Raw genomic sequence first — 27,892 nt, forward strand, 5'->3', positions numbered from 1 at the left:
TGCACACACACACACTGCAATGGTACACTGTGCACACACTGCACGTTGCACACACACACTGCAATGGTACACTGTGACACACACTGCACGTTGCACACACACACACACTGCAATGGTACACTGTGCACACACTGCACGTTGCACACACACACACTGCAATGGTACACTGTGCACACACACTGCACATTGCACACACACACACTGCAATGGTACACTGTGCACACACACTGCACATTGCACACACACACACACTGCAATGGTACACTGTGCACACACTGCACATTGCACACACACACACACACTGCAATGGTACACTGTGCACACACTGCACATTGCACACACACACACACAGCAATGGTACACTGTGACACACACACTGCACATTGCACACACACACTGCAATGGTACACTGTGCACACACTCTGCACATTGCACACACACACACACTGCAATGGTACACTGTGCACACACACTGCACGTTGCACACACACACACACACTGCAATGGTACACTGTGCACACACTCTGCACATTGCACACACACACACACTGCAATGGTACACTGTGCACACACACTGCACGTTGCACACACACACACTGCAATGGTACACTGTGCACACACTGCACATTGCACACACACACACACACTGCAATGGTACACTGTGACACACTCTGCACATTGCACACACACACACACACTGCAATGGTACACTGTGCACACACACTGCACGTTGCACACACACACACACACTGCAATGGTACACTGTGCACACACACTGCACATTGCACACACACACTGCAATGGTACACTGTGCACACACTGCACATTGCACACACACACACACTGCAATGGTACACTGTGCACACACACTGCACATTGCACACACACACACACTGCAATGGTACACTGTGCACACACACTGCACGTTGCACACACACACACTGCAATGGTACACTGTGACACACACTGCACATTGCACACACACACTGCAATGGTACACTGTGACACACTCTGCACATTGCGCACACACACACACTGCAATGGTACACTGTGACACACACACTGCACATTGCACACACACACTGCAATGGTACACTGTGCACACACACTGCACGTTGCACACACACACACACTGCAATGGTACACTGTGCACACACTGCACATTGCACACACACACACTGCAATGGCACATTGTGCACACACTCTGCACATCGCACACACACACACACACTGCAATGGTACACTGTGACACACACACTGCACATTGCACACACACACACTGCAATGGTACACTGTGCACACACACTGCACATTGCACACACACACACACACTGCAATGGTACACTGTGCACACACACTGCACATTGCACACACACACACACACTGCAATGGTACACTGTGCACACACTGCACATTGCACACACACACTGCAATGGTACACTGTGCACACACACTGCACGTTGCACACACACACACACTGGAATGGTACACTGTGCACACACTGCACATTGCACACACACACACTGCAATGGCACATTGTGCACACACTCTGCACATCGCACACACACACACACACTGCACATTGCACACACACACACACACTGCAATGGTACACTGTGCACACACACTGCACATTGCACACACACACACACACTGCAATGGTACACTGTGCACACACTCTGCACATTGCACACCATGTACATACATTGCACATTGCACACACACTGCACATTGCACACTGCATGTGCACACACACTGCACAGGCCGCGCATTGCACACTGTGCACACACACTGCACATTGCACACACTGTGCATTGCACACTGTGCAAACACGCTGCACACGCTGCACATTGCACACCGTGCACACACACTGCACACTGCACACCATGTACACACACTGCACATTGCACACTGCATGTGCACACAAACTGCACATTGCACACACACTGCACATTGCACACACACTGCACATTGCACACTGTGCACACACACTGCACATTGCACACACACTGCACATTGCACACTGCATGTGCACACACACTGCACATTGCACATGGTGCACATTGCACACCGTGCACACACACTGCACATTGCACACTGCATGTGCACACAAACTGCACATTGCACACACACTGCACATTGCACACCGTGCACACACACTGCACACTGCATGTGCACACACACTGCACATTGCACACACACTGCACATTGCACATGCTGCGCATTGCACACTGTGCACACACACTGCACATTGAACACCATGTACACACACTGCACATTGCACACACACTGCACATTGCACGCTGCATGTGCACACACACTGCACACGCTGCACATTGCACACTGTGTGCGCATACGCTGTGCCCACACTGTGCATTGCACACCGTGCACACACCACATGTTGCACGTTGCACACTGCCCCTTGCACACTGTGCACATATGTACAGTGCACACCACAGGGTGCACACTGTGCACACACACACTGCACATCGCACACTGCCCCTTGCACACCGTGCACATACACATGGTGCACACTACGGGTTGCACACTGTGCATATACTCTGCACATTGCACGCTGTGCTCACACACACACTGCACATTGCACACACACACCACGTTGCACACTGCACACGCTGCACACACCGCACGTTGCACACTGGGCACGCACATATACTGCACGAAGCACACGCTCCGCACGCCCTCTTGCGCGTGCCCCGCACACCCCCCGCATGCACACTGGGCACGCACCCTCCCGACGGCGCGCGGCCGTGCGCGCACACTCTCGCACACCTTTGCACACCCTTGCTCATCTAATCACCCGCGTCCCGCCCCGCTCCCGCCGGACCCGCCCCTCTAAGGCGCGCGGCGCGGCCCGGCCCCTTTAAGGCTGGCCCCGCCCCCAGGCCGCGCGCCGGCGCTCGCCCCTCCCGCAGGCGCTGGCGGCCGCTCGGCACCGAGGCCGCGGCGCTCGCCATGGCCGCCCCGCAGCGCCCGCCGCCCCGCGCCCGCCCAGCCCCGCCGCTGCCCGCTGCTGCCGCCGTCCTGCTCGCCCTGCTCCTGGCCGGGGCGCTCGGCGGGGCCCGCGGTGAGTGGCGGCCCCCGGGCCCGGCCCGCACCGGGCACAACATGGCGGCCGCGCCGCCCCGCCCCCGCCCGGCGCCGTGAGGGAGCTGAGGGGGTGGGGGAGCCGGGGGGGATCGTGAGGAGAAACGGGGGTCGGGGGGGGAGGGCGATGCGGGGGTGAGGGAGGCGGGGGGACCAAGGGCGAGCCCGGCCCGGGGGGTGAGGTCGGCCCGGGGGGTGTGGGGCAGGTGTGGGGGGAGGCTGAGGGCGAGGTTTGCGGGTGTGAGGGGGTGTGGGGCCTGGAGGTGCCCCCAGGCTGTGGGGAGGGGCTGGGGGGGGTGGCAGGGGAGGGTGTTTCGGGGTGGGGAGAAGGAATAGGGGGGATGCGTGGGATGGGGGGGTCGGGCCTGCGGGGAGTCCCAGGGGCCGTGTTCTGGAGGGGCCCTGGAGCGGGGGGGCTGTGCCCTCCCGTTGTGTTTTGGGGGAACAGCAGCGACTGGGGATGGGGGGCTGGAGGGTGGGGGGTACTGGGGGCACACACTGACCTTGGCTTTGGCTGCGAGGAGAAGCGGGGTCTGCAGCCTGTCTGTGGGGGTAACCGGGGAAACTGGACATTTATGGATTTATTTCCTAGGGTGAGGAAGAACGGGGGGGTCTGTGTGTGGTGGGGGTCAGCGTGGGGCAGGTGTTGGGAGGGGGTTCAGCCCCCACTGCTGAGCCTGGTCAGACATTGGTTTGTGGCCACGGGGCTGTTGACCCGGCTTGGTGGTGGTGGGTGGGTGCGCTTGGGCAGCCCCCCATGTACCAGAGATTGCAGCGTGTGCTTAATATAGAGCCTCTTGGAATCTTGGGGAGGGGGGTGGTTGTGGTTTGATTTTTCAAGAAACCTTTTTAAACCCCTGCGCCTCTGCATTGGAACGACTGTCAATATTTGTTTGGAGGGAGGTGAGCGAGGGAAAACTCTTTGTTTGGGTTGTTTGTTCTGTGGCGATCCTTTCTCTTTACCTGGGGGGTGCGACCGCTGCCGTTTCCTGGGTGAAGAGCGCGAGGTATCAGCCCCGGGATTTTAAAGAGATTTTCCGCAGAGCCGGAGGGGCCTGAAGGGGCTCTGGGCACCTCTTGGTAGGGCTGGTACCATCGACTCCCCCAGCGTCCCAGGCTTCTCCGCACAGTCCATCTCTTTGGCTATCGAGGGCGATCGCTGCTTGTGTAACGCAGGTACCTGTTCCAACAGGAACCACACTGAGACGTTTTTCTCCTCCCCAATCCTCTCGCTGTTGGTGTTATGTGTTACCAGCCGGCTGTCAGGACGTAATAACTTTGTGCGTGCAGATCTGGACTTGTTAGCTGCAGAAAATGGCTTTAAACCCCACTAGGGCAGTGGGTTAGGTGTGTATTTGCGAGTCCTGTTGAATCTGGTAATTCAAGCGTGCTTTAGGGAAGAATGGCTGGGCTTTGTTTTAAACCTAAAGTAAAACGCAGCCTTAGGAAGGTGCTTCAGCTTTTCTGTGCCAAACGGCCAAGCGGGACCGAGCGCGACTCATCGCTGCTCTCAGGTTTGCGCTTCGCGTTTTACATACAGCTGGTGTTTATGAAGAAAATAATTATGAAATAAACGGGAAAGGGCCAGTTGACTGTGCGTGTCTCCTGGGAGCTCGACCGGCTCTCGGCACCTTTGATTTGGACTCCGTGTGCGGCTGTTGTTTCCGCTCGGTGTGCACCGTGCGGTGTTGTTCGCGCGGTGCGGTTGGAGGTGTGAGCTTGGCCCTGCCAGGGAGGAGGGTGCGGAGCTGGGAGCAGGGGAATGTGAGTTATTTGCTGCTGGAACAGCCCCGATGCCCCGTCCTCGTCCAACACGGACTGTCCTTCCATTGTGCTTCATACAACAGGTCTTCACAGCCGCTTATTTCAGGGTGGGTGGGTAAAACATCCTCATTTGTGCAGTGCTGTGAAGCTGTGTGTGTAAACAGAGTAGAAAACACCCCCCACACTCCTTTAAAATAAAAATAAAGGAAAATAAAAAGGGTGCCCGTGCAGGGATGTTACAGGGCGCTTGTAGGTAGGCTTTGTTTGCGCGATTGGAATCAAACACCGTGGGGAGCAATCTTGCTCCAGCACATTGTATTATTAACACTGGCTTAAAATATTTCCCCGGTTAAATCAGGCAAACTCCGCGTGGTCCGTAAGTTACATCTTACAACTTTCCAAGAAAGCCTTCTCTAACTGGAAATGAAAACCGGTGTCCAACAAGCATTCTTGAACTCCTTCGGCTCCTTGGCCAGACAGCTCGGGTGGTTTTTTTTCCCCGTCCGCTGCCAGCGGTGGATGCTCCGGAAACGGCGATTGCGAAAGGGGCGAAGTCAAACGTCAGTTCTCTTAACAGCAAGCAAAGTTCACTGGGTGTCGACCGCTGGAAATACGTTCTCGGCCGCACGGCCGGCACGGTTTATCCGAGCAGCATAGGGGAAAGGGACCTGGGGGTCCTGGTGGACAACAGGATGACCATGAGCCAGCACTGGGCCCTTGTGGCCAGGAAGCCAATGGCATCCTGGGGTGTATTAGAAGTGGGGTGGCTAGTAGATCGAGAGAGGTCCTCCTTCCCCTCTACTCTGCCCTGGTGAGACCCCATCTGGAATATTGTGTCCAGTTGTGGCCCCTCAGTTCCAGCAGGACAGGGAACTGCTGGAGAGGGTCCAGCGTAGGGCAACCAAGATGATGAAGGGAGTGGAGCATCTCCCGTGTGAGGAAAGGCTGAGGGAGCTGGGGCTCTTTAGTTTGGAGAAGAGGAGACTAAGGGGGGACCTCATTAATGTTTATAAATATATAAAGGGTGAGTGCCATGAGGATGGAGCCAGGCTCTTCTGGGTGGCAAACAATGATAGGACAAGGGGTAATGGGATCAAGCTGGAACACAAGAGGTTCCGCTTAAATTTGAGAAGAAACTTCTTCTCAGTGAGGGTGGCAGAGCCTGGCCCAGGCTGCCCAGGGGGTTGTGGAGTCTCCTTCTCTGCAGACATTCCAACCCGCCTGGACATGTTCCTGTGCAACCTCACTTAGGCGTTCCTGCTCCATGGGGGGATTGGACTAGATGATCTTTTGAGGTCCCTTCCAATCCCAAACATACTGTGATACTATGTGAGCAGAGCCAGCAGGAATCGCTCATCTCGAGGGAAAACGCTGCCATGGTGTGACAGGGCTGAAACGCTGGCTGGTGCTGAGCTTGTAGTCATGTGGAGACCTCTTTGGTCCTGATTATTTAAGCCCCTGGTTTTCCAGCCTCCCTTCTCAGTGATTGTGGACCCACACGTTTATTTTTTCATCAGAGAATCAGACTTTGCAGCATGTTAAAGCCCCTTGATGAAGGTTTGCTGCCTTCTGTGGGCTTCTTAAGTAACCTGTGGACTGCTGGCTGGTGGAGTTTAGACTGCACATTAAACAACGTGTTATTTAGATGCCAAAAAAGCTTGTGCCGGTTTCCCGAGAACACCCAGCGTGGGTTTTAAGCCTAGAAAACCGTGGGTAATGGTCTCTGCGGCTGCTTTGCCGTGTGGCTGTTGGCGGAACTTTCTGGTGGGGTATTGGTGGCTCCTAAACTGGTTTCCTAACAAATTAAACCACAAAATAGGTGTCAGACCAGAGCCTGGAGAGGGAGTTGGGAGCCATATGTCTGTTTGCTGAGTCGGAGAGCAACAGCAGCAGAAATGTCAAGGCTTCTCCTGCTAATTAACCTATTAATGATGAGACTCCTGTCAATTTGCTTATTGAAAATCCATTTCGAAGCTCCCCTTTTGTGTTGCTTGAGTAAATGTGGGGAAAGTTCTTCACTTTAAAGGGCAATTTCTTCACTTGAAAGGTGAGAGCGCATTCTTCCTGCCTTGTTTTTTTCCATTCAGTTTGTTTTCTAGTCGGCCGCCGTGTGTTCCTGGCAGGTCCAACCTGTGCCAGGGGACCACAGCCAGCTTGAAAAAGTTGAGCCTCTTGTTTTCAGCTTTAAATACCCTGGTATAATTTTTAGTCTCTGGATGACTTGCCTGAAAGTGCTTTTTTCATACCACTTTGCAGCTAATTTTAACTCCGGTTCATGGAGCAGCAGCGGGTCAGTAGATTTCCTAAGCAGCAGCGAGGAGAGATGTTGAGATCCCAAAGCAAAGGAGAAGCTGATGGGGCAGCGAGATAGAGGGACGTAAATAGTTGTTTTTAAAGCCTTCATCAGGTGGCTTTGAGCCTTTTGAGGTTGTATGGCCAAAAGAGGAGCACGAAGGGACCAGACTCTATTCCCTTGCTGCAAGGGAATGGATTTTATCCCTAACCTGGGCTGAACACGCTCTGATAAAGGTTGTTCTTTATTTCAGCACAGCATATAGCAAACCACTGCGAGGTATCCGAGCATGTTTACACATGTCCCTCTTCATTATAGCATCTAAAGAAACAGCAAAGCTACAAACCCAATTGTTCTCCATTTCTCTCGCTGACATTATGCTGCTGCAGCATTAAAGCATCGCTACCAGATTGGGCCTCATTAAGTTAGGTGCTGTACAGAGACATAATAAATTGCAGCTCCTGTTGCAGAGCCTCGCGAAGGCTCAGAAGTCATTGTTCTCCCAGCCACGATTCCAACTGTTGAAAAAGAACAGCAGCTCACAATCCCTGCAAAAATCTGTTTATCTGGTAAATACGTGGGTGGTTATCGGCAATTTTACCAGTGATCATCTTCGGGTTAATTATCTTAATACATCTTGATCAGGTAGTGTTTAGCCCCGAGAAGATGTCATCTTGCATAGCACAGCTTGGGGAGGTTTTGGTAAATGTATTCTAAAAGGTGGTTAACACCATTCCATTAGATTTTGCTGTGAAACTTTCCCCTGTCTAGCTGCATAGACATCTTGACACATGCAATCCTGTGCGAGAATAAATATGTGCAAAGTAAGCTCAGATAGTTGCTGGGGAAAAAAAGAAATGTTCTTTGACTGTCAGAGCTTAGTATTTTAGTCTCCCTGGAGCTCTGATCCACACCCCCCACCTGTTTGGATTGATTTTGTCAATACAAGGGACTTTTAATGGGGAAATTTGGTGCAAGAGGGACTTCTCTTGTTTTCCTCTTGGTCGTTAGTGCAAAGCGATGCTGATGCCCCCGGGTGCCTTGTAGAGCAGAAGCTCCTCTGGGCTCAGGGTGGGCACTTGAAGGAGCCCCAGCCCTGGCTGCCTTGGTCAGGGATCAAGCAGAGCTTGTCTTTTGGATTTTAGGGAAATAAAGACCTTATTGTAGCCTTAAAAGGGGTCGGTGAGAAAGATGAGGACAGACTTTTGAGCAGGGCCTGTTGGGATAGGACAAGGGGTGATGGTTTTAAACTAAAAGAGAGGAGATTCAGGCTGGATAAAAGGCAATTGTTGTCCCTGAGGGTGGTGAGAGCCTGGCCCAGGTTGGCCAGAGAGGTGGTAGATGAACCATCCCTGGAGACATCCCAGGCCAGGCTGGACGGGGCTCTGAGCACCCTGAGCTGCTGAAGATGTCCCTGCTCATGGCATAAGGTGACATTTGAAGATCCCTTCAACCCAGACCCTCCTGTGATTGTATGGAAAGCGCTGAGGACCGGGCCGCTCGCTCCTGCCATCGCTGCCACGACCGCCTTGGATTAAATCACAGCGAGGGCTTTGCTTCGGTATAAACACCAACCTGATCCATCCCCTCAGTGAGAACAAAGCTTTCATTCTGAGCATCTGCAGCTTCACGCTAGGCTTGTTTCAACAGCTTCTTGACAGGGTTGGGTTTGTCTCCCAGCAGAATATCAGCGTGCGGAGCAGATAGAGCCGGCTCTGCTGCCAAATTCCGCAGCACCTTCCCCGCAGCCTCACCCCGGGCATTCTATCAGTCCGCCCCGCTCTTGAACCGCTCTTTTGTTTGCCTTCACCCCATCGATTTGCTTCAGCCCAGTCAGTTTCTTTTATTAAGTAGATTATATGTTTTGCTCAATAGGAGCTTTTCTTCCCAAATCAAAAGAATGCTGGTGGCATGAAAAGCGCTTCTTATTCACTCCTGTGTCCTTTTGCTTCGCCCAGGCGGTCCTGGCTGCTTTTGCAAGAGATGCCCAGCGAGGGGCTCTGCATACCTGTCCACTTTCTGACCCCCACCCAAGGGGAAACAACAACTGCTTTTTCCTGTTAGTCATATGAGAAGAATTTTCCCTTGTGGTTAATCACATCTGAAACGCCGGACCCGCACAGGTTGCCCCGTAATTCTCGCTGCGCTCTGGTAGGTGATGCCCGGGGAGGATATGGATGTAACCACATATCCTGGGCTTTTCCTTAAAGACATAAAGGCAGATTGGACTCCTGGCTGGAGCTGGTTTTCAGCTTCTACCCAGGGCTCTGACCGTCTTCCCTAAAATCTACAAGTGCCTCCCTGTAGCCCGTTACGGACAGAAACATCTGGCTGGGCCTTTAAGGGCCTCTTGTGAACGCTGTAGCAGAAGCACACACGTGCTGAAAGCTCAGTTTCCTTTGTTCACGCTGCTTTCCTTCCCGTAGGGATTTTTGAGGTGCAAACCCAAGAGTTGCAGGTAAAAAAGAGCAGTTGCCACAAAGCGGGAAGGAATAGCAGCTGGCGGCACCGCGAGGTGCGATGGGGCCGGGGGCACATTCTGCTTTCTGTGCGGGGTCTTCTGACTCGGTCCCTGTGCACTGGGGCTCTGCTATCGCACCAATGAAACTGAGCTGATACAACCAGCCCCTCTGCTTTCCCTCTCAAAATGATGCTTGGTTTCACGCCAGATATTTCAATAAGAACCGGTTTTATTAGTGCACTGTTTTGCTACTTCTGAGCTTCTGGAAGCAAAACTGCCATAAGCTAAATCTCGGCTTTGAGACCTTAGAAATGAGTCGAACAGGAACCAAGTTTTGCTGTATCTAAATCAACTTGGAAAGAGCCCGCTTGGTGAAATGTGCGTGGTTTAAATGTTTTCAACTCGTACCTTGAGTTTTTGATAAAGTAATCAAGGAGATGCTTTAAAACAGTTCCCTTTTAAGTCTGCTTGAAGGTAGGAATGTGCCCTGGCTGCTGTTTCTCATGTTTTCATAAAAACTCCATTATAACCAACCTTTGTTTCCCCAAGCATGTGTATTTTTCAGGAGAATTGTGTTTTCTGTGCTGTGCTGACCACTGTTAAACACTGCACTGGGAGCTCTTTGTCAGGTTGAACATCAGTGGGTTTTTTCCTTTCATTATAAAGCTTAAAAGCTGCAGAATTGGTGCTTCCAGCACTCTCAGCCCTTCTCCATATGGTTTGGTCTTGGGATCTTCCCCATCCTTTCTGCTCTGCATCCCGTGGCCTGTGCTAAGCACATAGTAATAAGCTACATTTGCTCCTGATGCTTTTTAAAGACATCTCATTTAACAGCTTTTTGTTTTTCTAATGGGCTTTGGAGTGCTGGTCCAAACCCCCCTGCATCTGCCTTCAGCTCGGCTGAAATAGCGCAGCTGGGAAACCAGGAGCGCAGCGTCCGGAGAGAATTAATAGTAATGCAATTAGCCTGATTTACCTAGAGATAAGACAAGAACCAGTCTCTCCCTCCTAAACCCACCCTGGTGTTGATCAGAACCTGCTTAGTTTTTGTTAAGCATAAGGGAACTCTGCTGCGCTTAGACCCGGGACCAGGAGGCTTTTCCAGCACTGTGAATATCCTTGAATTCCAAGTGATGCTCCTTAATTTGCTGGAGATGGTGCGACTGAGGGTTCGTTTCGTTCCCTGCGGGAGGTGCCCGACGCACACCCCCCGGTGTCGACCGCGACGTCCCTTCGTGTCCTTAACCCAAGAGGGTGCCAGGAACCGCATCCAGGATTTATTTCAGACCGCGGAGAGTTAACCGTGGCGCTCGTATCTTTTCAACCGCTTCTCCCAACCCTTTCTACCTGAAAGACCATTCTCACAGCGGGTAAGTACATGTTCTGAATCCCTCCGGGGAAGCTGCAAGATCTGATGAAAGCTAAAGAAAACGCTGCTAAACAAGCCCCACCCTTCTTCTTGACATTGTTGGATTTGCTCTTTGTTCCCAAGGATGCCAGTGCCTGGGGATTTGCTTACAGTTTTTTAGGCAGCTTGAGAAAAGCACAATGACAGCTGGGAGGCGGAAAGATGTGGGAATCCGCCTTGGAGTTTCTCCTTCGTTCTGTACCCAAATCATCTTCATGGCGAGCAGGCGGAAAGCCAGGAATTTATTTGACCCAAGGTGGCGTCTCGGAGCAGGAAAGCAGTTCCTAAAGAAGTGACTGATCTAGTCGAGTGTAGCGTGCTCGGCTTGTGGAGTCGGTTTGAATTGGTTTTGTTTTGGCGTCTGCCGACTCCTCGTTGTCTTGGGCGAGCTGGGGTGGTCGTCCCTTGCTAACAGGCTCCTGGTGGAGCTCAGGAAGCCTGGACAGCAGGTTTAGGTGGAATTGAGCCCGTCAGTTTGAGTAATTGTTGTTTTATGTTGAATTCTGACGTTAGGTTGGGAGTGCATCTTGGTAAAATCCAGCCTAGTTTGCAGGGGTGACGTGGGTCATCTCGGTTGCGTCAAGGGCTGTTTGGGCGGTCGCCTGGAAAGCTTTCTCTGCTTCTATGTTGTATTTTGCGTTTCATTTGGGTTCTTGTGGGTCTGAAATACTGAGTACGACTTGTTTGGCTCCAAAAGTCTAATTCCTGAGCCGGAGAGTTGCCCGTTCCCCCTAAACCAGGAAATTTAAAGAAGGGAGTTTTCTCTCTAATAGAACTCTAATAGATGGTGTTGGTTTGGTCTCTGCAGCTCTGACGTGTCTGTGCTCCGACTGCAAACAAGCCAACTCCACGTGTGAAACGGATGGCGCCTGCATGGTCTCGGTCTTCAACCTGGACGGCGTTAAACATCACGTTCGCACCTGCATTCCTGAAGCCAAATTGATTCCTGCCGGGAAGCCCTTCTATTGCCTGAGTTCGGAAGATCTGCGGAATACTCACTGCTGCTACTCTGATTTCTGCAACAAAATCGATTTAATGGTTCCCAGCGGTGAGTAACGAGCTAAATAAATGGTGTGTTTGGAGTGGGGAGGAGAGCAGCTGTTTGGGACTGGGAATAAGGAGTTCTCAGCCCTGTTTGCACTTCTTCCCTGTGTGAACTTGAGCACTAGGTTTATTTCCTTGGTCTGTAAAGTGGAAATCATAACAAACTACTTCATATTTAAATGGGAAGTTGCTTGGACTCCCCTGTGGCCGACAAATCATCACCTGCTGATGAGCTTGTACTTTAGGGGAGGAGAAGCTGCCAAAGTTTAGGGCTTTTTTTTCCCATTTGCACCCAGAAGCTCCATATTATGAGACTCCTCTCACCTTATCAGCCCTGCTGCCGCTATCCTACAAGCTCCTGAAAGCAGCAGCAATATTAATCTACAATTAAATATAAGCTTCTGCTGCATGATGCGGCGGCCTCAGAGAGTTCAAACAGAAGGTAAAATGCCAGCTGCTCTAGCAAACTCAGCCCAGAACAGGTTCCCATCCCAAGTACCATAATCCCTGATCCCACAGTTGAAGCAGCATCTTCTTTGGGGGTTTTAGTTGTAATTTGCCCACCCGATGACTTGATCAGTCCCATGTTAATGCTGTTATTTGATGTGTCTTCTACCATCCTGCAACAGCAAGCTAAAATTGTCCAGGCTCCAAAGGGATAATTAAAACACAAGATAAAGCCCTTAAAGAACGCTTGGAAAGGAGTGATAATTTTCTAAAAGCGTCTGTTTTTCTCCTCCCTTTCCTCTCAAGGACATCTGAAAGAAAACGAAGCCCCGTCGAGCTGGGGTCCCGTGGAGCTGGTGGCCGTGATTGCCGGACCCGTCTTCCTCGTGTTTGTCGTCATGATCATACTCGTCTTTGTTTTTCACCACCACCAACGGGTCTATCACAACCGGCAGCGGCTGGACGTGGAAGACCCCTCTTGTGAAATGTGCCTGTCGAAGGATAAGACCTTGCAAGATCTCGTCTACGATCTTTCCACCTCTGGCTCTGGCTCAGGTACGAAGATATGACTGGAAATGACGAATGCCAACTTTTAATTGTAATAGTCTGCGCTGGGCTCCCGGTTGCCACAGCTCCGCGTGGCTCTGAGGCCGTTGCTTCGTCAGCCTATTCAGGTTGCCTTGTTGTGAGTAATGCGGAGGGTGTTTTTTAACTTTAGTCATGCGGTAATCGCTGTAGCCACGGCCCCGTGTCAGCGTTCAGCGCTTAGGAGCAATAGTTCAACTCCTCCTTATAGTTTTGTGTAGCTTTCTTCCTTTTCTGCGAGAGGATAACTCAAACGCTGCATCTATTTCAAATTTAGCCTTGGAACTGGCTTTGGGTTGGGAACGGACACAAAGAGCTGAGCTGCGGGGTGTTGGCTCTCAGAGGGGATGCAGGATGTCACCTGCACCAGAGCTGCCAGCAACATGGGAAATAGCCCAGCAGCTGAAAACGGTGCAGTGTCCAAATACTGCATTTGCACAGCCCATTTCATCCCAAAGAATCTGTGGGTCTTCCAAAGCGAACAGACAACGTCCAGTGTTCGCTTTTGTAGCAATTAAAAGAAATCATCCACAGAACGGATCAGGGAGTCATCGTTTTATTCGTGGCTTTCAACCGTGAAAGCAGTTCAGTTAAAATAAAAATTCAGGAGATGGAAACTGTAGGATAATCCACAGAGGCAGAGAATATAAAACCAGGTATTTGACCAGGGAATAAACCTTTAGCGCTGTATCTGCTATATATAAAGTGTTTTGAGATCTCTTCTGAACGCAGTCTCGGCAGGTGAGCTCTGGAGCTTACGGGAGAGCCGGCAGCGACGCTAGGCCTCCTTTCTCAAGAGAAGTTTGGGGGGTTTTACTGCTTTTTGGCAGAGTCTGTCTTCAACAAGTTCCACTCTTTGCATATTCAGACTAAAGTGACTTTGATCTGAGTTCCCCAGCTGCTCGTTGCCTCATCGCTGGTGCTTTGTGAGACACTTCAAAGCGAGACGCAGATGCTGCCCGAGCAGGAGCTACCGCTGTTGCCTGGTTTGGGTCTCAGGCTGCTGGTTGTTATCAAATGTAGAACCTTCTAGGTTTGGTGATGCTCTAGTGCACACTCTGCGCTTTCAGAAGGTTCTTCTGGTGCAACAGGCATTCACTCCTCTTGTGTTTTGTCCGCAGGTTTGCCACTTTTTGTCCAGCGGACCGTGGCTCGGACGATTGTCCTTCAGGAGATCATCGGTAAAGGCCGCTTCGGTGAAGTGTGGCGCGGCCGGTGGCGCGGAGGTGACGTCGCTGTAAAGATCTTCTCTTCACGTGAGGAGCGCTCCTGGTTTAGGGAGGCAGAAATATATCAAACCGTTATGCTGCGACACGAGAACATCCTGGGGTTTATTGCCGCGGATAACAAAGGTAAAAAGGTCCTGAGAGCCGGGACTTCACCAGGGTGACACGGGAGGTGGCGTTTCTTCACTTGGATTTACAATTAGATGCTTAAAAAAACCTGTCAGCACACTTTACAAATAGCTACATATTTGAATGTTTCTTGACGAAAGATGGTAAAATTACTGCTGGTGTTGAGAGACATGATGGTGCATTAGCCGTAGCTTACAAAGTCGTGTTTTGCCTTAAAGTTCTCTGCCTTATTTTCCCCTGGGTTGCCTGTTGAGCTGCAGCCTTACCCAGCAGTTCTCTGTACGACAAGGCTGCAAATGCTCAGTGGCTTTGCCATCCCCGTTTTGTCTCTTCTCTGCTGCAGATAACGGAACGTGGACTCAGCTGTGGCTCGTCTCCGATTACCACGAGCACGGATCTCTCTTTGATTACCTTAATCGGTACACGGTGACTATCGAGGGGATGATCAAACTCGCCCTGTCCGCTGCCAGCGGGCTGGCCCACCTGCACATGGAGATTGTGGGGACTCAGGGTAAGATGAAAAGGTGCTGGGAGTTCTTTGGCGGGGGAGAATAAAGCAGAATTGATGTTCTGCACAACCTTGCGCTCCCTCCTGGGAGTTATATCAGCCTTTCTCATCCCCATCCAAAAACTGGTGCTACCTGGGTGGGATGTTAGCGCAGGCAGCAGCAGAATGATGAACTTACACGCACATCAAGGTGTCTGCTTTCTGGGACGATGGAGTTCAAGTCCCTCTTGAGGTCTGTGGGCGCTACTGCACCAGCAGTGCCTTTGCATCGCTGCCAGCGCCGCTCTGCTCTGCGCCCCAGCGAATCCAAACAGGAAAATGTGTTGCAACACCGAGAGTTTAACTAACGCCCTGAAATCCGGTACTGCCTCTGCGCCAGTTTGACTAATAGATTTCACCAGACCTTGACCTCTGCTGCTTTTTGTTTTGCTCTGCTAGGAAAGCCTGGGATTGCTCACAGAGACCTGAAGTCCAAGAACATCTTGGTGAAGAAGAACGGCACATGTGCCATCGCCGACCTCGGGCTGGCTGTCCGGCACGATTCGGTTACAGATACGATTGATATTGCACCAAATCAAAGGGTCGGAACCAAACGGTAGGAGGACAGTGTTCTTGTCTGGCGTTGGAAGGTGGTGGAGTGTGACTAGAGCAAGTGCCCGAGCTGCCGGTTGAGCACTGGTGACATTCTCTTAAGCATTTCCAAGTGTCAGCTTGTGCCGGGAATGGTGCTGAAGCTGCATCAGTACCTGTGTCTCCAGTGCCGCCAAGCTGGGAGGCGCAGGCCAGCTGCCTAAACGCAGCACCAGGGCGCTCATACAATACTTGAAAACAAGCTTAACCTTCTCAAAAGCCTTTTGAGGCCTGATGAGCTTTTTGGATGTTTTTACCTCTTTCCCAACTTGCTATTCTTTTTTGAGTTCTTTGTTCGCGCTGTTATTCCGTGGGGCCCGGTTCTGTTCTGATTAAGCTTTGTCTGCTGAGAAATGCTGTGTGGGTAAACTTGCCATTTATTATCTTCCAGGGAATCCCCTCTCCGGATTAACACACTGTTCCTTTTCTGTTCTGCAGATACATGGCCCCCGAAGTCTTGGATGAAACCATAAACATGAAGCATTTTGATTCATTTAAATGCGCCGATATCTACGCCTTGGGCTTGGTCTACTGGGAGATTGCTCGACGGTGCAATGCAGGAGGTAAAACCCTTCATGTAGCTGTGCCATCAGCTCGCTCCTGGATTTCCCAGCCTCGGTGGTTTTTATCTGGGGTGCTTGAGGTTTGGGTGGGACCCCAGAGAGCTGCAGGACGATGTTTTGCTACCGAGTGAACAGAATTGAGTCACAACTACTGTTAAGACTGGCCCGTGTGAGTTAATGCTCCGCATGGTGGCTGATGTTCCTTTGGACGGAGTTTTGGTGCTGATTTGGTGGTGACTGACCCCGAATCAGGAGCGCAGCACCACGGTGCGGGTGACAGCCCTTCTGCCTTCTCCTCGGTCGGGTTCGCCGACCCTGCCGCTGTGCTGGGCGTTGATCGCAGCCCGCTGACTCCGTTCCAGTTTGGCCAGCTGCATTTTATTTCCCTGAATTTTTCTTGTAAACTCGAGTCCCAGATTCTTTATTTCTGTTCTAAATAACTGCAAAGTGTTGACACATCTCAGGAATGAGTCATGGAGCCCAAACCAGGACCAGTCTGCCTTCAGTGAGCGCTGTGCCAAGGATCCTTTCTCCCAGGAGCTGCATTTCTCCTTCTCTGCCTTTCCAGGTATCCATGAGGAGTATCAGCTTCCCTACTACGACCTTGTACCCTCTGATCCTTCTATTGAGGAGATGCGGAAGGTCGTATGTGATCAGAAATTACGGCCTAATATCCCCAACTGGTGGCAAAGCTACGAGGTAAGGTTTGCTTTCATCTTCACGTCCCCTTCCCCTCGCTGAGGTGAGTAAAGCTCCAGTTTTCGGAGGCGTGGAGGGGCCATACCGGTGTCCGGGAGCCCGGGGTGGGCAGCGCTGCCATGCGCCGTTGTTTCTTGCCTATACTTGCCATTGTTTCTTGCCTAGGCGCTCCGGGTGATGGGTAAGATGATGCGAGAGTGCTGGTACGCCAACGGAGCGGCTCGACTCACCGCCCTCCGCATTAAGAAAACCCTCTCCCAGCTCAGTGTCCAGGAGGATGTGAAAATCTAGACCCTGAGCCCCAGCAGGAGGAAACTGCACAAAAACTGCCATGCTAGAGTAGACGTGTGACGGAGGCCTACCTCGTGTTTCTGCCCAATCTACTGCTACCAACCAGACAGCGTGACCTACAGGCTGCTCGGTGGGGTGACGGAGCCCTTAGAATTGCTCCCTTCCCTGCTTGGGTATGAAACAATCAGAAACCTTTTTACCATCAGCGTGAAGACTTGAGAGGGACTTAAACCTGAGGGATCTCAGCCATGACCGTAACTCTTTGTTTCTTTAACGGAAATCCCTGTAAAGTTCAGCGCGTGGCGGTTGAGGCGCCGGTGCTGGGAGTGGGAAGGGAAAGGGAAGGTTTTCTTGCCGTACTCTGAGGATGTTTTTCCAGGGACTGGCACGTTAATGCATTCGCAAAACAAATGGTGCTCCCTTCTGAGAGGCTGAGCCTGAACAGTTTTATCAGCTTCACGAAACCGTTTCCCTCCTTTTTCTTAAGCTTGAAAAAAAACCCGTCGAAAAACTGCAATGGGACTGGCTGTCGGTGTGCGCGATGGTGTCTGCATGCGCGGGGCGCGCGTCCCTCTGCCTGCTCATCTCCTCCCGTAGACGTGCGGTGTCCGCCCGTCGGGCGGCTCCTGTCTGTCCGTGCTTTCTGTGCATGTGCAAACCGCGAGTGTGTCCTTTGATGTGTCTGAGCTGTGCGCGCTGGTGCTCCCCGTGCCGGGTGGCGAGCGTTGGCTTGGCCAGGGGAAAAACGGCTCCTCGGCTCTCCGGTGGGCGCACAACGTCCCATGGGGTCGCCTCACTGCCACCCCCTCCCCTTTTTTTAAGATAAAACAAATTAGGAACTTCACTTTGCTCCTGGAATCCAGGGGGTTTGATTTTCTCTTGAGCCCCTGGGGTTTGTAATTTTTTGGTAAGGTGGAAAAGAGACCTGAGGGGAGAGATGCGGAGCTGAGATGCGGGTCGGAGATAGAGCAGGGGCTGCGCCCGCAAACAGAACCCCCCAATTCCCCACCCAGGGGCGTTCGGAGGCGGGCGCCTGGATGAATAAAACACCCCCCCCCCCCGCGAGGGGCCCTGGGTTTGGAAATCACCGTCCACCTTTTTACTGCACATCTCTAGATATAACCTGGAAGTGGCTGCGTAGAACTTGTTAGGGTGGGGGGCGCATGAATTTTCTGGTTAAATGCCAAATCAGGGTGAAGTAAGAGCTTTTGGGTGATGGCAGCACCGAACACAACGTGGGAAGTGCCGGTTTCGGTGGCTCGGTCAGTATCTCCGATGCGTAACTCTGAAGCCATAACTTTTAACTGGAGTGGTTTTGATTGTTATTTCTTTTTTTGAATTCTTATTTTATGGGAGGGTCTGGATTTTAACTTTTTTTAATATTGTTAATTCTTTATAAGAGAAGAAAATCAATCTATAATGATTACCTCTTGACCTGTTTGTAAAGAAATCACTGAAAAGAACAAAAAAAGCCAACCAAATGCACACAGCTCGATTTACACTGGAACTGTTTCTACGCAAACCTCGCGCCTGCTCGGGGAGGTTGAGGTTTCATCTCAGCTCCGGCCACCGGGGTTAACGTTTGTTCTTGCTGTCCGTGTATCTGTCCACATGTCCGTCTGTCCCCAGACTCCCTATTGTGTGTGACTTTGTGTAGAAGCAAGGGGGGGGGGGGTTTGCATTGTGTTTTAGCCGGTGTGTGTCCCGGCTTTGTGATCGGCCGCCGTCCCTTCCCCGTTTGTCGTGACTCCAGAGGTGACCGCGTTTCTCCGGTACCGTCCGTCCCTCAACCAAACCCCTTTGCGTTTAGAAACGGAGGTGGCGGGCGCTTCACACATCCCCTAAAGACTCTTCAGCTGCTGGCGATGGTCAAAGTCTTGGTGCCTGTGAACTAAACTGCCGTAGAACCCCCTGGCGCTGGTAGGTACGGCCGCCACGGGCTCTGGTTTCCCCGTATGAGCCTGGTGACCGCGCGGCTCTTCTCGAGGACGCTAAATCAGCTACGTAACCCGCACTGACTCCCTCCAACTGTAGCCACACATGCATCTGCCTCAGCGCCAAACCAAACAGCGGAGCGGTGCCGGCCCGGCCACGGCGAGCGCGGAGCCGCGGCCCGTCCGCGGCGCAAACAGCCTCGTTCGCGGAGAGATGCCGTGGCGAGGCGGTGGAAACCGAGAGGGATTTAGACGGGAACGCTGACTATGTAGCATTTCTACAGCACTTTTCATGCAAACACATGCCGGGGAGCTGCGGTGCTTACTTAGCTGACTGGTAGCAAACACCGGCTGCGGCAGCGCTGGGAAAATGCAACGCTATGGAGTTGAGACGAGGCGGACGCCGCAGCGGCTCCAAACCGGGGAGACGCCGGATACCCGATGGCAAACAGCGCTGGGGAGGCCGAGGTACGGAGCTTGTGCTTCTCGTCCGTGGCGCAGGGTCACCCCGTGGTACGCTGGCTTCGGAGCATCTCTTGGTACTTCTCTGCCCCTTCTCTTTGTTTGGTTTTGTATATTTTATTAGAAACGGACTGTAAAATAGCCACTTAGACACTTTACCTCTTCAGTATGCAAATGTAAATACGATGTAATATAGGAAATCTTTTGTTTAATATAAAAAACGAGGCTGTCGATTTCTGCTGTACATTATTAAAAGTTGGTTTTATTCACGTGAGGTGTTGGAGGCTCTCGCCGTCTGCTGGGGGGATGGGAGCCGAGTGCTGAGGACCCTCAGAGCTTAGAGAAGCGTCTGGGGGGGCTCGTTCACCCGCAGCTCAAATAATCCCCCCAGGAATCCTGCTCAGCAAATCTTAATGTTGAATATCCCCCTTATTGGTGGAGGTTCAGCTTCCATCGTGCGCTCAGGAGCAAAGGATGCGACCGAGCAGGATTTCCAACCCACGGAGGGACAAGCAGCTGAAATTTGGTGGTTTGGAGTGTGGGGGGGACATTGTGCAGCTCCACCTGGGTCCCCACGGCTTTTCCAATGATCGATCTTATTCCAAACTGCCCGGCGTCCCTGTGAAATCCTGTTTGCTCGGGGCAGCCGGCGCTGTGCAAGCTGCCCCGGCTAATTCTCCCTAATTAGAGCCTCCTGTGAACGAGCATGTTGTGAGCGGATCAAGGGGGAAAATCCGCCGGGCCCTGGGGTCCCACGGGCTCAGACGGATGCTGGGGAGGGGGAGCCACCATCTGGGCTCCGGCCCCTCCTCGATCTCCAGCTTTGTCTGCAGCCCCCAGGAAACTCAGGAAATCCAGGGAGCGGGTGAGGTGAGAATAACGGGCTTTTTAAAAGCAAAAACCATCTTCACCCCTCTTAGGAAATGCGATGGGACTGTGACCTGGGCTGGTTTTGGCTGGGGGGGGTGGTTGTTACCTGGGGAGCAGGATTTGGGGAGCAGGATGGTTCCCGATAGCGGGTTGTGGTTTGGTGGGCTCAGTCCTGCCCTTCCCTGGCGGTTCCCAAGTGGAGCAGCTCAGTTCTGGGAGCGAACTTGCCTCGCCGTGACCCCCGTGGGCGGGTGGCTGGGCCGGAACGCCAGCGGGATTGTTACGAACTTGATGTTTTTGGCAAATTTTAAATAAACATCTGGGCAAAACCCTCAGTTCCAGCTGGAAAATTCCTGCTGCGAGGGGCTGCCCAAGCGCACAACGTGGCTGCGGCAAACGCGGCGTCTGCCTCCGGGAATTGTTCTTTCCCCCGTGTCCCCGTCCCCAGCACGGGCAGAGCTCTTGCAGGAGCGGTTTAAACCCCATTCGCCCACTTTGGAAGCGCGGCCGGGGGCTCCAGCTGCCGCTGCGCCCACCTTCTGCCTTCACTTAAATCCTAAATGCGGCTTTGGTGGTGGGGTGTTGTTTTGTGGTGTGAAACAGCTGCACATGCTCAAGGGCTCGGAGGGGCAGTGGTGTCACTACCAGCGCTCGGGCCGAGTCCGGGCTCACCTCCAGCACCCACTGATCCGGTTGGGCCTCAGCACCATCCAGTTGAGGACGCACAGGCGGAACTTGGTCTTGATGGGCTTCTTGATCCGGATGGCTGCCAGCGGGCAGGACACAGCTCAGCCCCCGCCAGGGCCGGGGGACGTAGCCTCTGCCTGCCCTGAGCCACCCAGTCCCCATGCTGTCACCATCCCCTGTGCCGCTCCATCCCCTTGCCGTGGTCCCTGCACCCACCCCTTGGCCGTCACGACCCCGACCCCCTGCAAACCTCCCTCTTCCTCTGTCCCCACGGTCCCTGTGCCCTCCCCGCCCACCCAAGACCCTTACAAAGGAGGGTGATGCCCCAGGGGTCTGAGGCTGGTTCTGTGCGGGGAAACCCCTCTGGTTTCTCCCATTACCACCCCCAAGGGGCTCCCTGGGCCACTACAGCCCTTCCCTGGTCCCCCCATCCCCTCCAGCACCCCCGCTGCACCGCCCGGTCCCCGCAGCATCATCCCGGATCCCCCGCGTCCCTTCGCGGGCCATGGACCCGTGCGGGGCGGGGCTTACGGCAAGAGGGCGGAGCTTAAGGCATGGTTTGGAGCCCCGCGGGGCGTGGTTGGGCGCGGGAAGGGGCGTGTTCTCCCCAAGAGGGGGCGTGTTCGCCTTTGGCCCCGCCCCCCGAGGGTTATATAGGGGCGCGCGGGGCGGGGCGGCCCGGCCATGACCCTGCGGCGGCTGCGGCGGCTCCGGCCGAAGGAGGAGGATGCGGCGGCGGCCCCGGAGCGCCCCGGCCCCGCCGACGTCTACCGAGCGCTGGCGGCTGCCGGGGGAACGCTGCCCCGGGTGCGCAAGGTAGGGCTGGCGGCGGCTCCGGGCGCGGGGAGGGCGGGGGAGCCTCCCCGGTGCCCCCGGTTTGTGCCGCGGGGTCGGTGGGGACCCGGCGCCGCCATCAGCAACGCGCCGTGGGGGGGCAGTGGGGGTGCGAGGTGGCCTCGTCTTGCGCGGCCCCTGGTGCCTGCACCCTGCGGGGCTGCCCCGGCGGCTTCCCCGGGGCTCTGGTCCTGCCCGGTGATCCCCCCGACCTTTGTCCCGTGTCCCCATCCTGTCCCGGTGACATCCCCCCCTCCTGCCCCAGCGTCTCCCCACCCCGGTCCCATCTTCCACCGGCATCTTCCCAGAGTCCCTGTCCCACGCCAGTGTTGTCCCCCCGAGCGTCACGTCCTGTCCCAGTTCCTCCCCACATCAGGGACAGGCCCCCACCCCAGCGTACGTGGCCATGTCACCAGGACAACCATGTGCCCCCCGGGCTCTGCCCCACAGGGAAGACAGGGCAGAAGGTCCCTCGGGGTCTGGCTCCATGGGACATGGGACAATCCGCCACCGTGCTCCTGGGAAAGCCCCTTTTTGGTGGCGCTGGGGCTGTCACCGCCCCGCCGCTCCCCCCGGCCCCGTGGCGCTTCCTGAGCGTCGGGGGGAAGCAAGAGCGTAGCCGACATCCGGAGCAGAAGTGGCTTTCGTGGCCGTGCTGGCGCGGCCGGGGTCACGTGCGGTGGCCTGGATCCCGCTCACCGCCAAGGCCACCACCGGAGACGTCCCCGAGCGCGCTGGGGTGTCCCACGTCACCTCCCCGTCACTGGGGCGACATGGGGGCCCAACGTGACTGGCAGCAACTTTCCCTATGGTGAACGTACCCGACTCTGGTGGTTTTGCGCTTAAACGCCCACAGATGTGTTTGGGACACTCAGCTGCGGGGCTGGTGGCACCTGCAGGACTGGGGACACGCAGGTGGCGCAGAGCAGAGGGAGCCGCTGGCACCCGGTGGCCATCAAAACGAGCCACGTGCCACCCCCGAGGCGCAGCTCGCGATGGCGCTGACCGCAGAGGGGCATTTGGGGACAGCCCCGTCACCTCCTGCCCCGCGGCGAGGGTCCCACTGTGCCCGGCCGGTCCCTTCGCTCGCCCACGCGTCCGCGCCCTCCACAACAGGGACATTGTCTGGGCGGGGGGGGCAGTTTTGCATGAAAAAACCCGACTTTGTGACCACAACAGGGCCCCTCTGTGCCCGGGTCCCCCCCCGGAGCGTGGCGTGGGGCGGGATGCAGCGCAGGTGACGTCAAAGCGTGGGGCAGATGTGAGGGTGGCTTTGAGCACCCATGAAAGCCTCGTTATGCCCAGCCTGCTATGGGGGGGGGGGCAGCGGGTGCACCCGGGTGCTGGTTCGGTGCCGCTTTGGCACGGTGCTCCCTGCGGTTTGGTGGGGTCTGGAGGGGACACGCGGGTTCGGTTGGCCCTGCAGGGGGTGGGGGGGACGTGCCCCGGGACGGTGTCCCCGCTGACCGCTGTCCCTCTGCCGCAGGGCGCGGGGTTCAGGTGGGTGTCCCCGAGCCAGTCCCCGGAGGAGCACAGGTAGGGACGGGGGGACCGGGTGCTGCTGATGGGGGGGCACACAGGTGTGGGGCTGGGGACGCGTGCCAGGGGGTTGGGGCTGGAAATGGGGGTGGTTTTACAGGGGGGAAAGCAGCAATGGGGACACAGCTCCCTGGGGTGACCTGACACCCCTGGGACCCATGGCCATGGGACGGGCTGCAGGGCTCTGGCCAAGGCCACCCTGGGGGTTCCTATCCCTGGGGGGGTGTCCTGTCCTTCGGGGGTGTCCTGTCCTTGGGGTCCTGCCCAGAAGACCCAAACCCCGAAGCAGTTGAGTTGGAGTGGGGGCTCTGCCTTGTCCCTGACCCTTGTGTCCCCCAGGAGGGTGGTGACGCTGGAGAAGAAGGCGGAGGAGACCTTCGGCTTCGAGATCCAGGTGGTTACTGTGCCGAGCTGTGCCGTGCCATGCCGAGCTGTGCCAATCTGTGCCGTACCATGCTGAGCTGTGCCGTGCCATGCCAAGCTGTGCTGAGTTGTGCCATGCCATGCTGAGCTGTGCCGTGACATGCCAAGCTGTGCTGAGTTGTGCCATGCCATGCCAAGCTGTGCTGTGCCGTGCCATGCCGAGCTGTGCCATACCAAGCTGTGCCAAGCTGTGCCAAATTGTGCCATGCCATGCCAAGCTGTGCTGTGCCATGCCAAGCTGTCCCGAGCTGTGCCGTGCCATGCCAAGCTGTGCCATGCCATGCCAAGCTGTGCCAAATTGTGCCATGCCAAGCTGTGCTGTGCCATGCCAAGCTGTGCCAATCTGTGCTGTGCCGTGCCATGCCGAGCTCTGCTGTGCTGAGCCGTGCTGTGCCAGGCCAAGCTGTGCCGAGCCGTGCTGTGCCGAGCTGTGCCGTGCCATGCCAAGCTGTGCCGAGCCGTGCTGTGCCATGCCATGCCAAGTTGTGCCATGCTGTGCCGTGCCATGCCGCGCTCCCCACCCCTGCAGCCCGTACCTTGCTTTGCATCGAGGGTATTTTTAAATTGTCGCTGAGCCAGGGTTTATTTTTAGTGGTGACGGAGCTGCCTGGTTACCGAAGCCTCCCCGGCCGTGACGGCGGGGGCGGCCGGGGGGGCCCCACTTGGGGCGAAACCCCCCACGATTGGGGTGCTGCCCCGCATCACCTGGCTGCAATTAAATGCTGCAATTGCCACCTCATGGCTGCTGCTTGGGGGGGGACACGGGGGGTCCCCAGGTCCCTCACCAGCCCCCCCGTTTCAGACCTACGGGCTGCACCACCAGGACAGGAACAGCGTGGAGATGTTCACCTTCGTGTGCCGGGTGCACGGTGGGAGCCCGGCTGAGGCCGCGGGGCTCCAGACCGGTGAGCACATCCCCGGGGGGGTGGGGGCGCCCTGGGAGTGGGGACCAGCATCCCTGAACCCATTGCCCCCCCAATCCAGGGGACACCATCACGGGGGTCAACGGGCTGAATGTGGAGGGCGTCCGGCACCGGGAGATCGTGGAGATCATTAAGAACTCGGGCAACACGCTCCGGTGAGCTGGGGGGGCACGGGGGGGTCCCAAATAGCCCGCGGTCCCCGCGCTGACGGCTGCTGCCCCACAGGCTGGACACGCTCTACGGGACAGCCATCCGGAGGGCCGAGCTGGAGGCCCGGCTGCAGTACCTGAAGGTGAGGTGGGGCGGGAGGGGACTGTGGGGGTCAGGCGGGGCTGGGGACCCCCCCACAGTGTCCTCACCCCCGTCTGCTTCCCCCCAGCAAACGCTGTATGAGAAGTGGGGGGAGTACCGCTCGCTGATGGTGCAGGAGCAGCGGCTGGTGCGCGGTGAGTGGGGGCGAGGGGAGGACGGGGATTGGGGTGTGGGGCACCCCCAGCCCCTTTTGACCCCCAGTGTCCCCCCTCAGGCGTGGTGGCCAAGGACCCCAACATCTACGACACGCTGGAGTCGATCCGCTGGTGCCTGCAGGCCGGGGGGGGGCTCCCCGGTGGCTCCCCCCGCGCCAGCGCCTGCGGCAGCGACGATTCCCTCTACCAGACCTGCCTGTTCGCCTCCGCCGACTCGCTGGACGGGGACAAGGACAAGGACGGGGACAAGGACAAGGATGGGGACAGCGGGGGTCCCGCGCCCCCCCCGCCGCGGCCCCGGCCGGCCCTGGCCCGCAGCGCCAGCCTCAAGTGCAGTGGGGGCCCGGGGGCTGCGGGGCGGCTGTGGGCCCGGGCCGGGGACCCCGCGGAGGGGGCGGCCGCCCCCCGCAAGGGCCGGCACAGCAGCTTCCGCCGGCGGCTGCTCAAGTTCATCCCGGGACTGAACCGGGCGCTGGAGGAGGAGGAGAGCCACCTCTAGCCGGGACCCCGCGCCTATTTATTTATTTATTGCACGGGGCCGTGCGCCCCCGCCGCCCCCCGGGGCCGCTGGCAGGAGCTCGGGGTCAGCCTCGGGGGTCCCAGCTCGGCTGTGGGGGTCCCAGCACCGAGGGACGGACGTGGGGACACCCCCGGGGCGGCTCGCGAAGCCACCGCTCATCTCAGGAATCGCTGCCCTCCTCGCTGGGGGGCGCAGGGGGCCCCGCTTCCCCCCTGGCTCAGGGGACAATGGGGGTCCTGGCCCTGCCGCCCCCACGGGCTTTTTGTACCGCGCTCGGCGTTCGCCAATACAGAGACTTTTTGCAGCAGCCTGTGGGTGTGAGTGGGGGGACGGAGCCCCGTGGGGGCAGGGATGGCTGGGGGGGGCGAGTCCCCTGGGCTGCAGCGCCCCCACGCTGCCCCCTTTGCCCTCCCCGCTGCCAGGCCTCGGGGTGACCCCAGTCACCTTGGGCTCTGCCTGGGCTGCTGGGGACACCCCCGTGTCCCCCCAGCTGCCGCAGCCCCGGTACCACGGGCCGCGTCCTGGCACGGGGGGGGCCCAGCCAGGCCCTTCCTGCCCCGTTTCCTCCGGCAGCCGGTGGGAAGCCGGTCCCACCCGAACCTTTCCGCCAGTGGGGGCCGGGGTGCCCGTGGGGGTGGGCACGGGGGTCCCCCCACCCCTGCCCTGCTGCCCCCCACTCCCACCAAACCAGCACCCAGAGGCCTTGGGGGGCATAGAGCTCCCCCTGCTGCTGCAGTGAGCACCCCCGGGGGGCCCTTGCACAAGCGTTCTGTGCAAGCACCAAGAGCCCCCAGCCCTGTGCCACGGACCTGCAGGGGGCCCTGGGGCTGTGCTCTGTGCCTCAGTTTCCCCTTTGGCTTGTAGCCGTCCCTGGCTGGGCCACTGCATGTTTGGGGAGCCCAGGGGAGCCCCAGCTTGGAGCTCCTGAGCCCCACAGCTGGACCCCCCAGGGGCGTCTGCAGGAGGTTTTGGGGATGAGCACATGTATGTGCTGCGGGGTTGTGTGTGCACACGTGTGTGCTAGAGCTCTGTGTGCACACGTGTATGTGCTGCAGGACTGTGTGTGCACACGTATGTGCTGCGGGACTGTGTGCACACGTGTGTGCTAGAGCTCTGTGTGCACACGTGTATCTGCTGTGGGACTGTGTGTGCACACGTGTGTGCACTAGAGCTCTGTATGCACACACATATGTGCTGCAGGGCTGTGTGTGCACACGTGTGTGCTAGAGCTCTGTGTGCACACACGTATGTGCTGCAGGGCTGTGTGTGCACACGTGTATGTGCTGCTGTGTGTGTGCTAGAAGTCTGTGTGCATACGTGTGCGCTGGAGCTGCATGTGCACATGTGTGTGTTATGCAGGGCTGTGTGTGCACACGTGTGCACTAGAGCTCTGTGTATACACATGTATGCACTGTGAGGCTGTGTGTGCACACATATGTGTGCTGCAGGTCTGCGTGTGCACACATGTATGCACTGTGGGGCTGCGTGTGCACACGTGTGTGATACAGGGCTGCATGTGCACACATGTATGCACTGTGGGGCTGTGTGTGCACACGCGTGTGCTGCAGGGCTGCGTGTGCACACATGTATGCACTGTGGGGCTGCGTGTGCACACGTGTGTGATACAGGGCTGCGTGTGCACACATGTATGCACTGTGGGGCTGTGTGTGCACACGCGTGTGCTGCAGGGCTGCGTGTGCACACATGTATGCACTGTGGGGCTCTGTGTGCACACGCGTGTGATACAGGGCTGCGTGTGCACACATGTATGCACTGTGGGGCTGTGTGTGCACACGCGTGTGCTGCAGGGCTGCGTGTGCACACATGTATGCACTGTGGGGCTGTGTGTGCACACGTATGTGCGCTGCAGGGCTGTGTGTGCACACATGTATGCGCTGCAGGGCTGTGTGTGCACACATGTATGCACTGTGGGGCTGTGTGTGCACACGCGTGTGCTACAGGGCTGCGTGTGCACACATGTATGCACTGTGGGGCTCTGTGTGCACACGCGTGTGATACAGGGCTGCGTGTGCACACATGTATGCACTGTGGGGCTGTGTGTGCACACGCGTGTGATACA

The 27,892-nt window shown here is 56.1% G+C and overlaps 2 protein-coding genes and 1 long non-coding RNA gene across 4 annotated transcripts; 2 read left to right on the plus strand and 1 right to left on the minus strand.

Moving 5' to 3' along the window:
* Positions 1-2,900: 2,900 nt before the first annotated feature.
* On the plus strand, positions 2,901-19,818 carry ACVR1B (activin A receptor type 1B). Its single transcript, XM_065043701.1, has 9 exons — positions 2,901-3,085; positions 11,840-12,079; positions 12,829-13,077; positions 14,229-14,459; positions 14,806-14,973; positions 15,409-15,565; positions 16,039-16,163; positions 16,732-16,862; positions 17,028-19,818. The coding sequence occupies exons 1-9, from the start codon at positions 2,974-2,976 to the stop codon at positions 17,151-17,153; spliced, it is 1,539 nt and encodes a 512-aa protein (XP_064899773.1). The 5' UTR covers positions 2,901-2,973; the 3' UTR covers positions 17,154-19,818.
* On the minus strand, positions 19,792-21,757 carry LOC110362919 (uncharacterized). The gene is made up of 2 exons (XR_010468481.1): positions 21,092-21,757; positions 19,792-20,674 (listed from the first exon to the last, which is right to left on the minus strand). It is a non-coding gene; the product is annotated as an uncharacterized LOC110362919 (long non-coding RNA).
* Positions 21,758-21,765: 8 nt separating this feature from the next.
* Positions 21,766-26,116, plus strand: TAMALIN (trafficking regulator and scaffold protein tamalin). Of its 2 annotated transcripts, XM_065043702.1 has the most exons (8): positions 21,766-21,922; positions 23,427-23,476; positions 23,819-23,873; positions 24,705-24,807; positions 24,887-24,980; positions 25,051-25,117; positions 25,205-25,271; positions 25,352-26,116. In XM_065043702.1, the coding sequence occupies exons 1-8, from the start codon at positions 21,791-21,793 to the stop codon at positions 25,789-25,791; spliced, it is 1,008 nt and encodes a 335-aa protein (XP_064899774.1). In that variant the 5' UTR covers positions 21,766-21,790; the 3' UTR covers positions 25,792-26,116. The 2 variants fall into 2 exon arrangements, with proteins under 2 accessions (XP_064899774.1, XP_064899775.1); XM_065043703.1 differs by lacking the exon at positions 23,427-23,476 and having other exon boundaries at positions 21,782-21,922.
* Positions 26,117-27,892: the final 1,776 nt, after the last annotated feature.

The sequence above is a fragment of the Columba livia genome, chromosome 29 (genome assembly GCF_036013475.1).
Source record: "Columba livia isolate bColLiv1 breed racing homer chromosome 29, bColLiv1.pat.W.v2, whole genome shotgun sequence".
NCBI lineage: Eukaryota > Metazoa > Chordata > Aves > Columbiformes > Columbidae > Columba > Columba livia.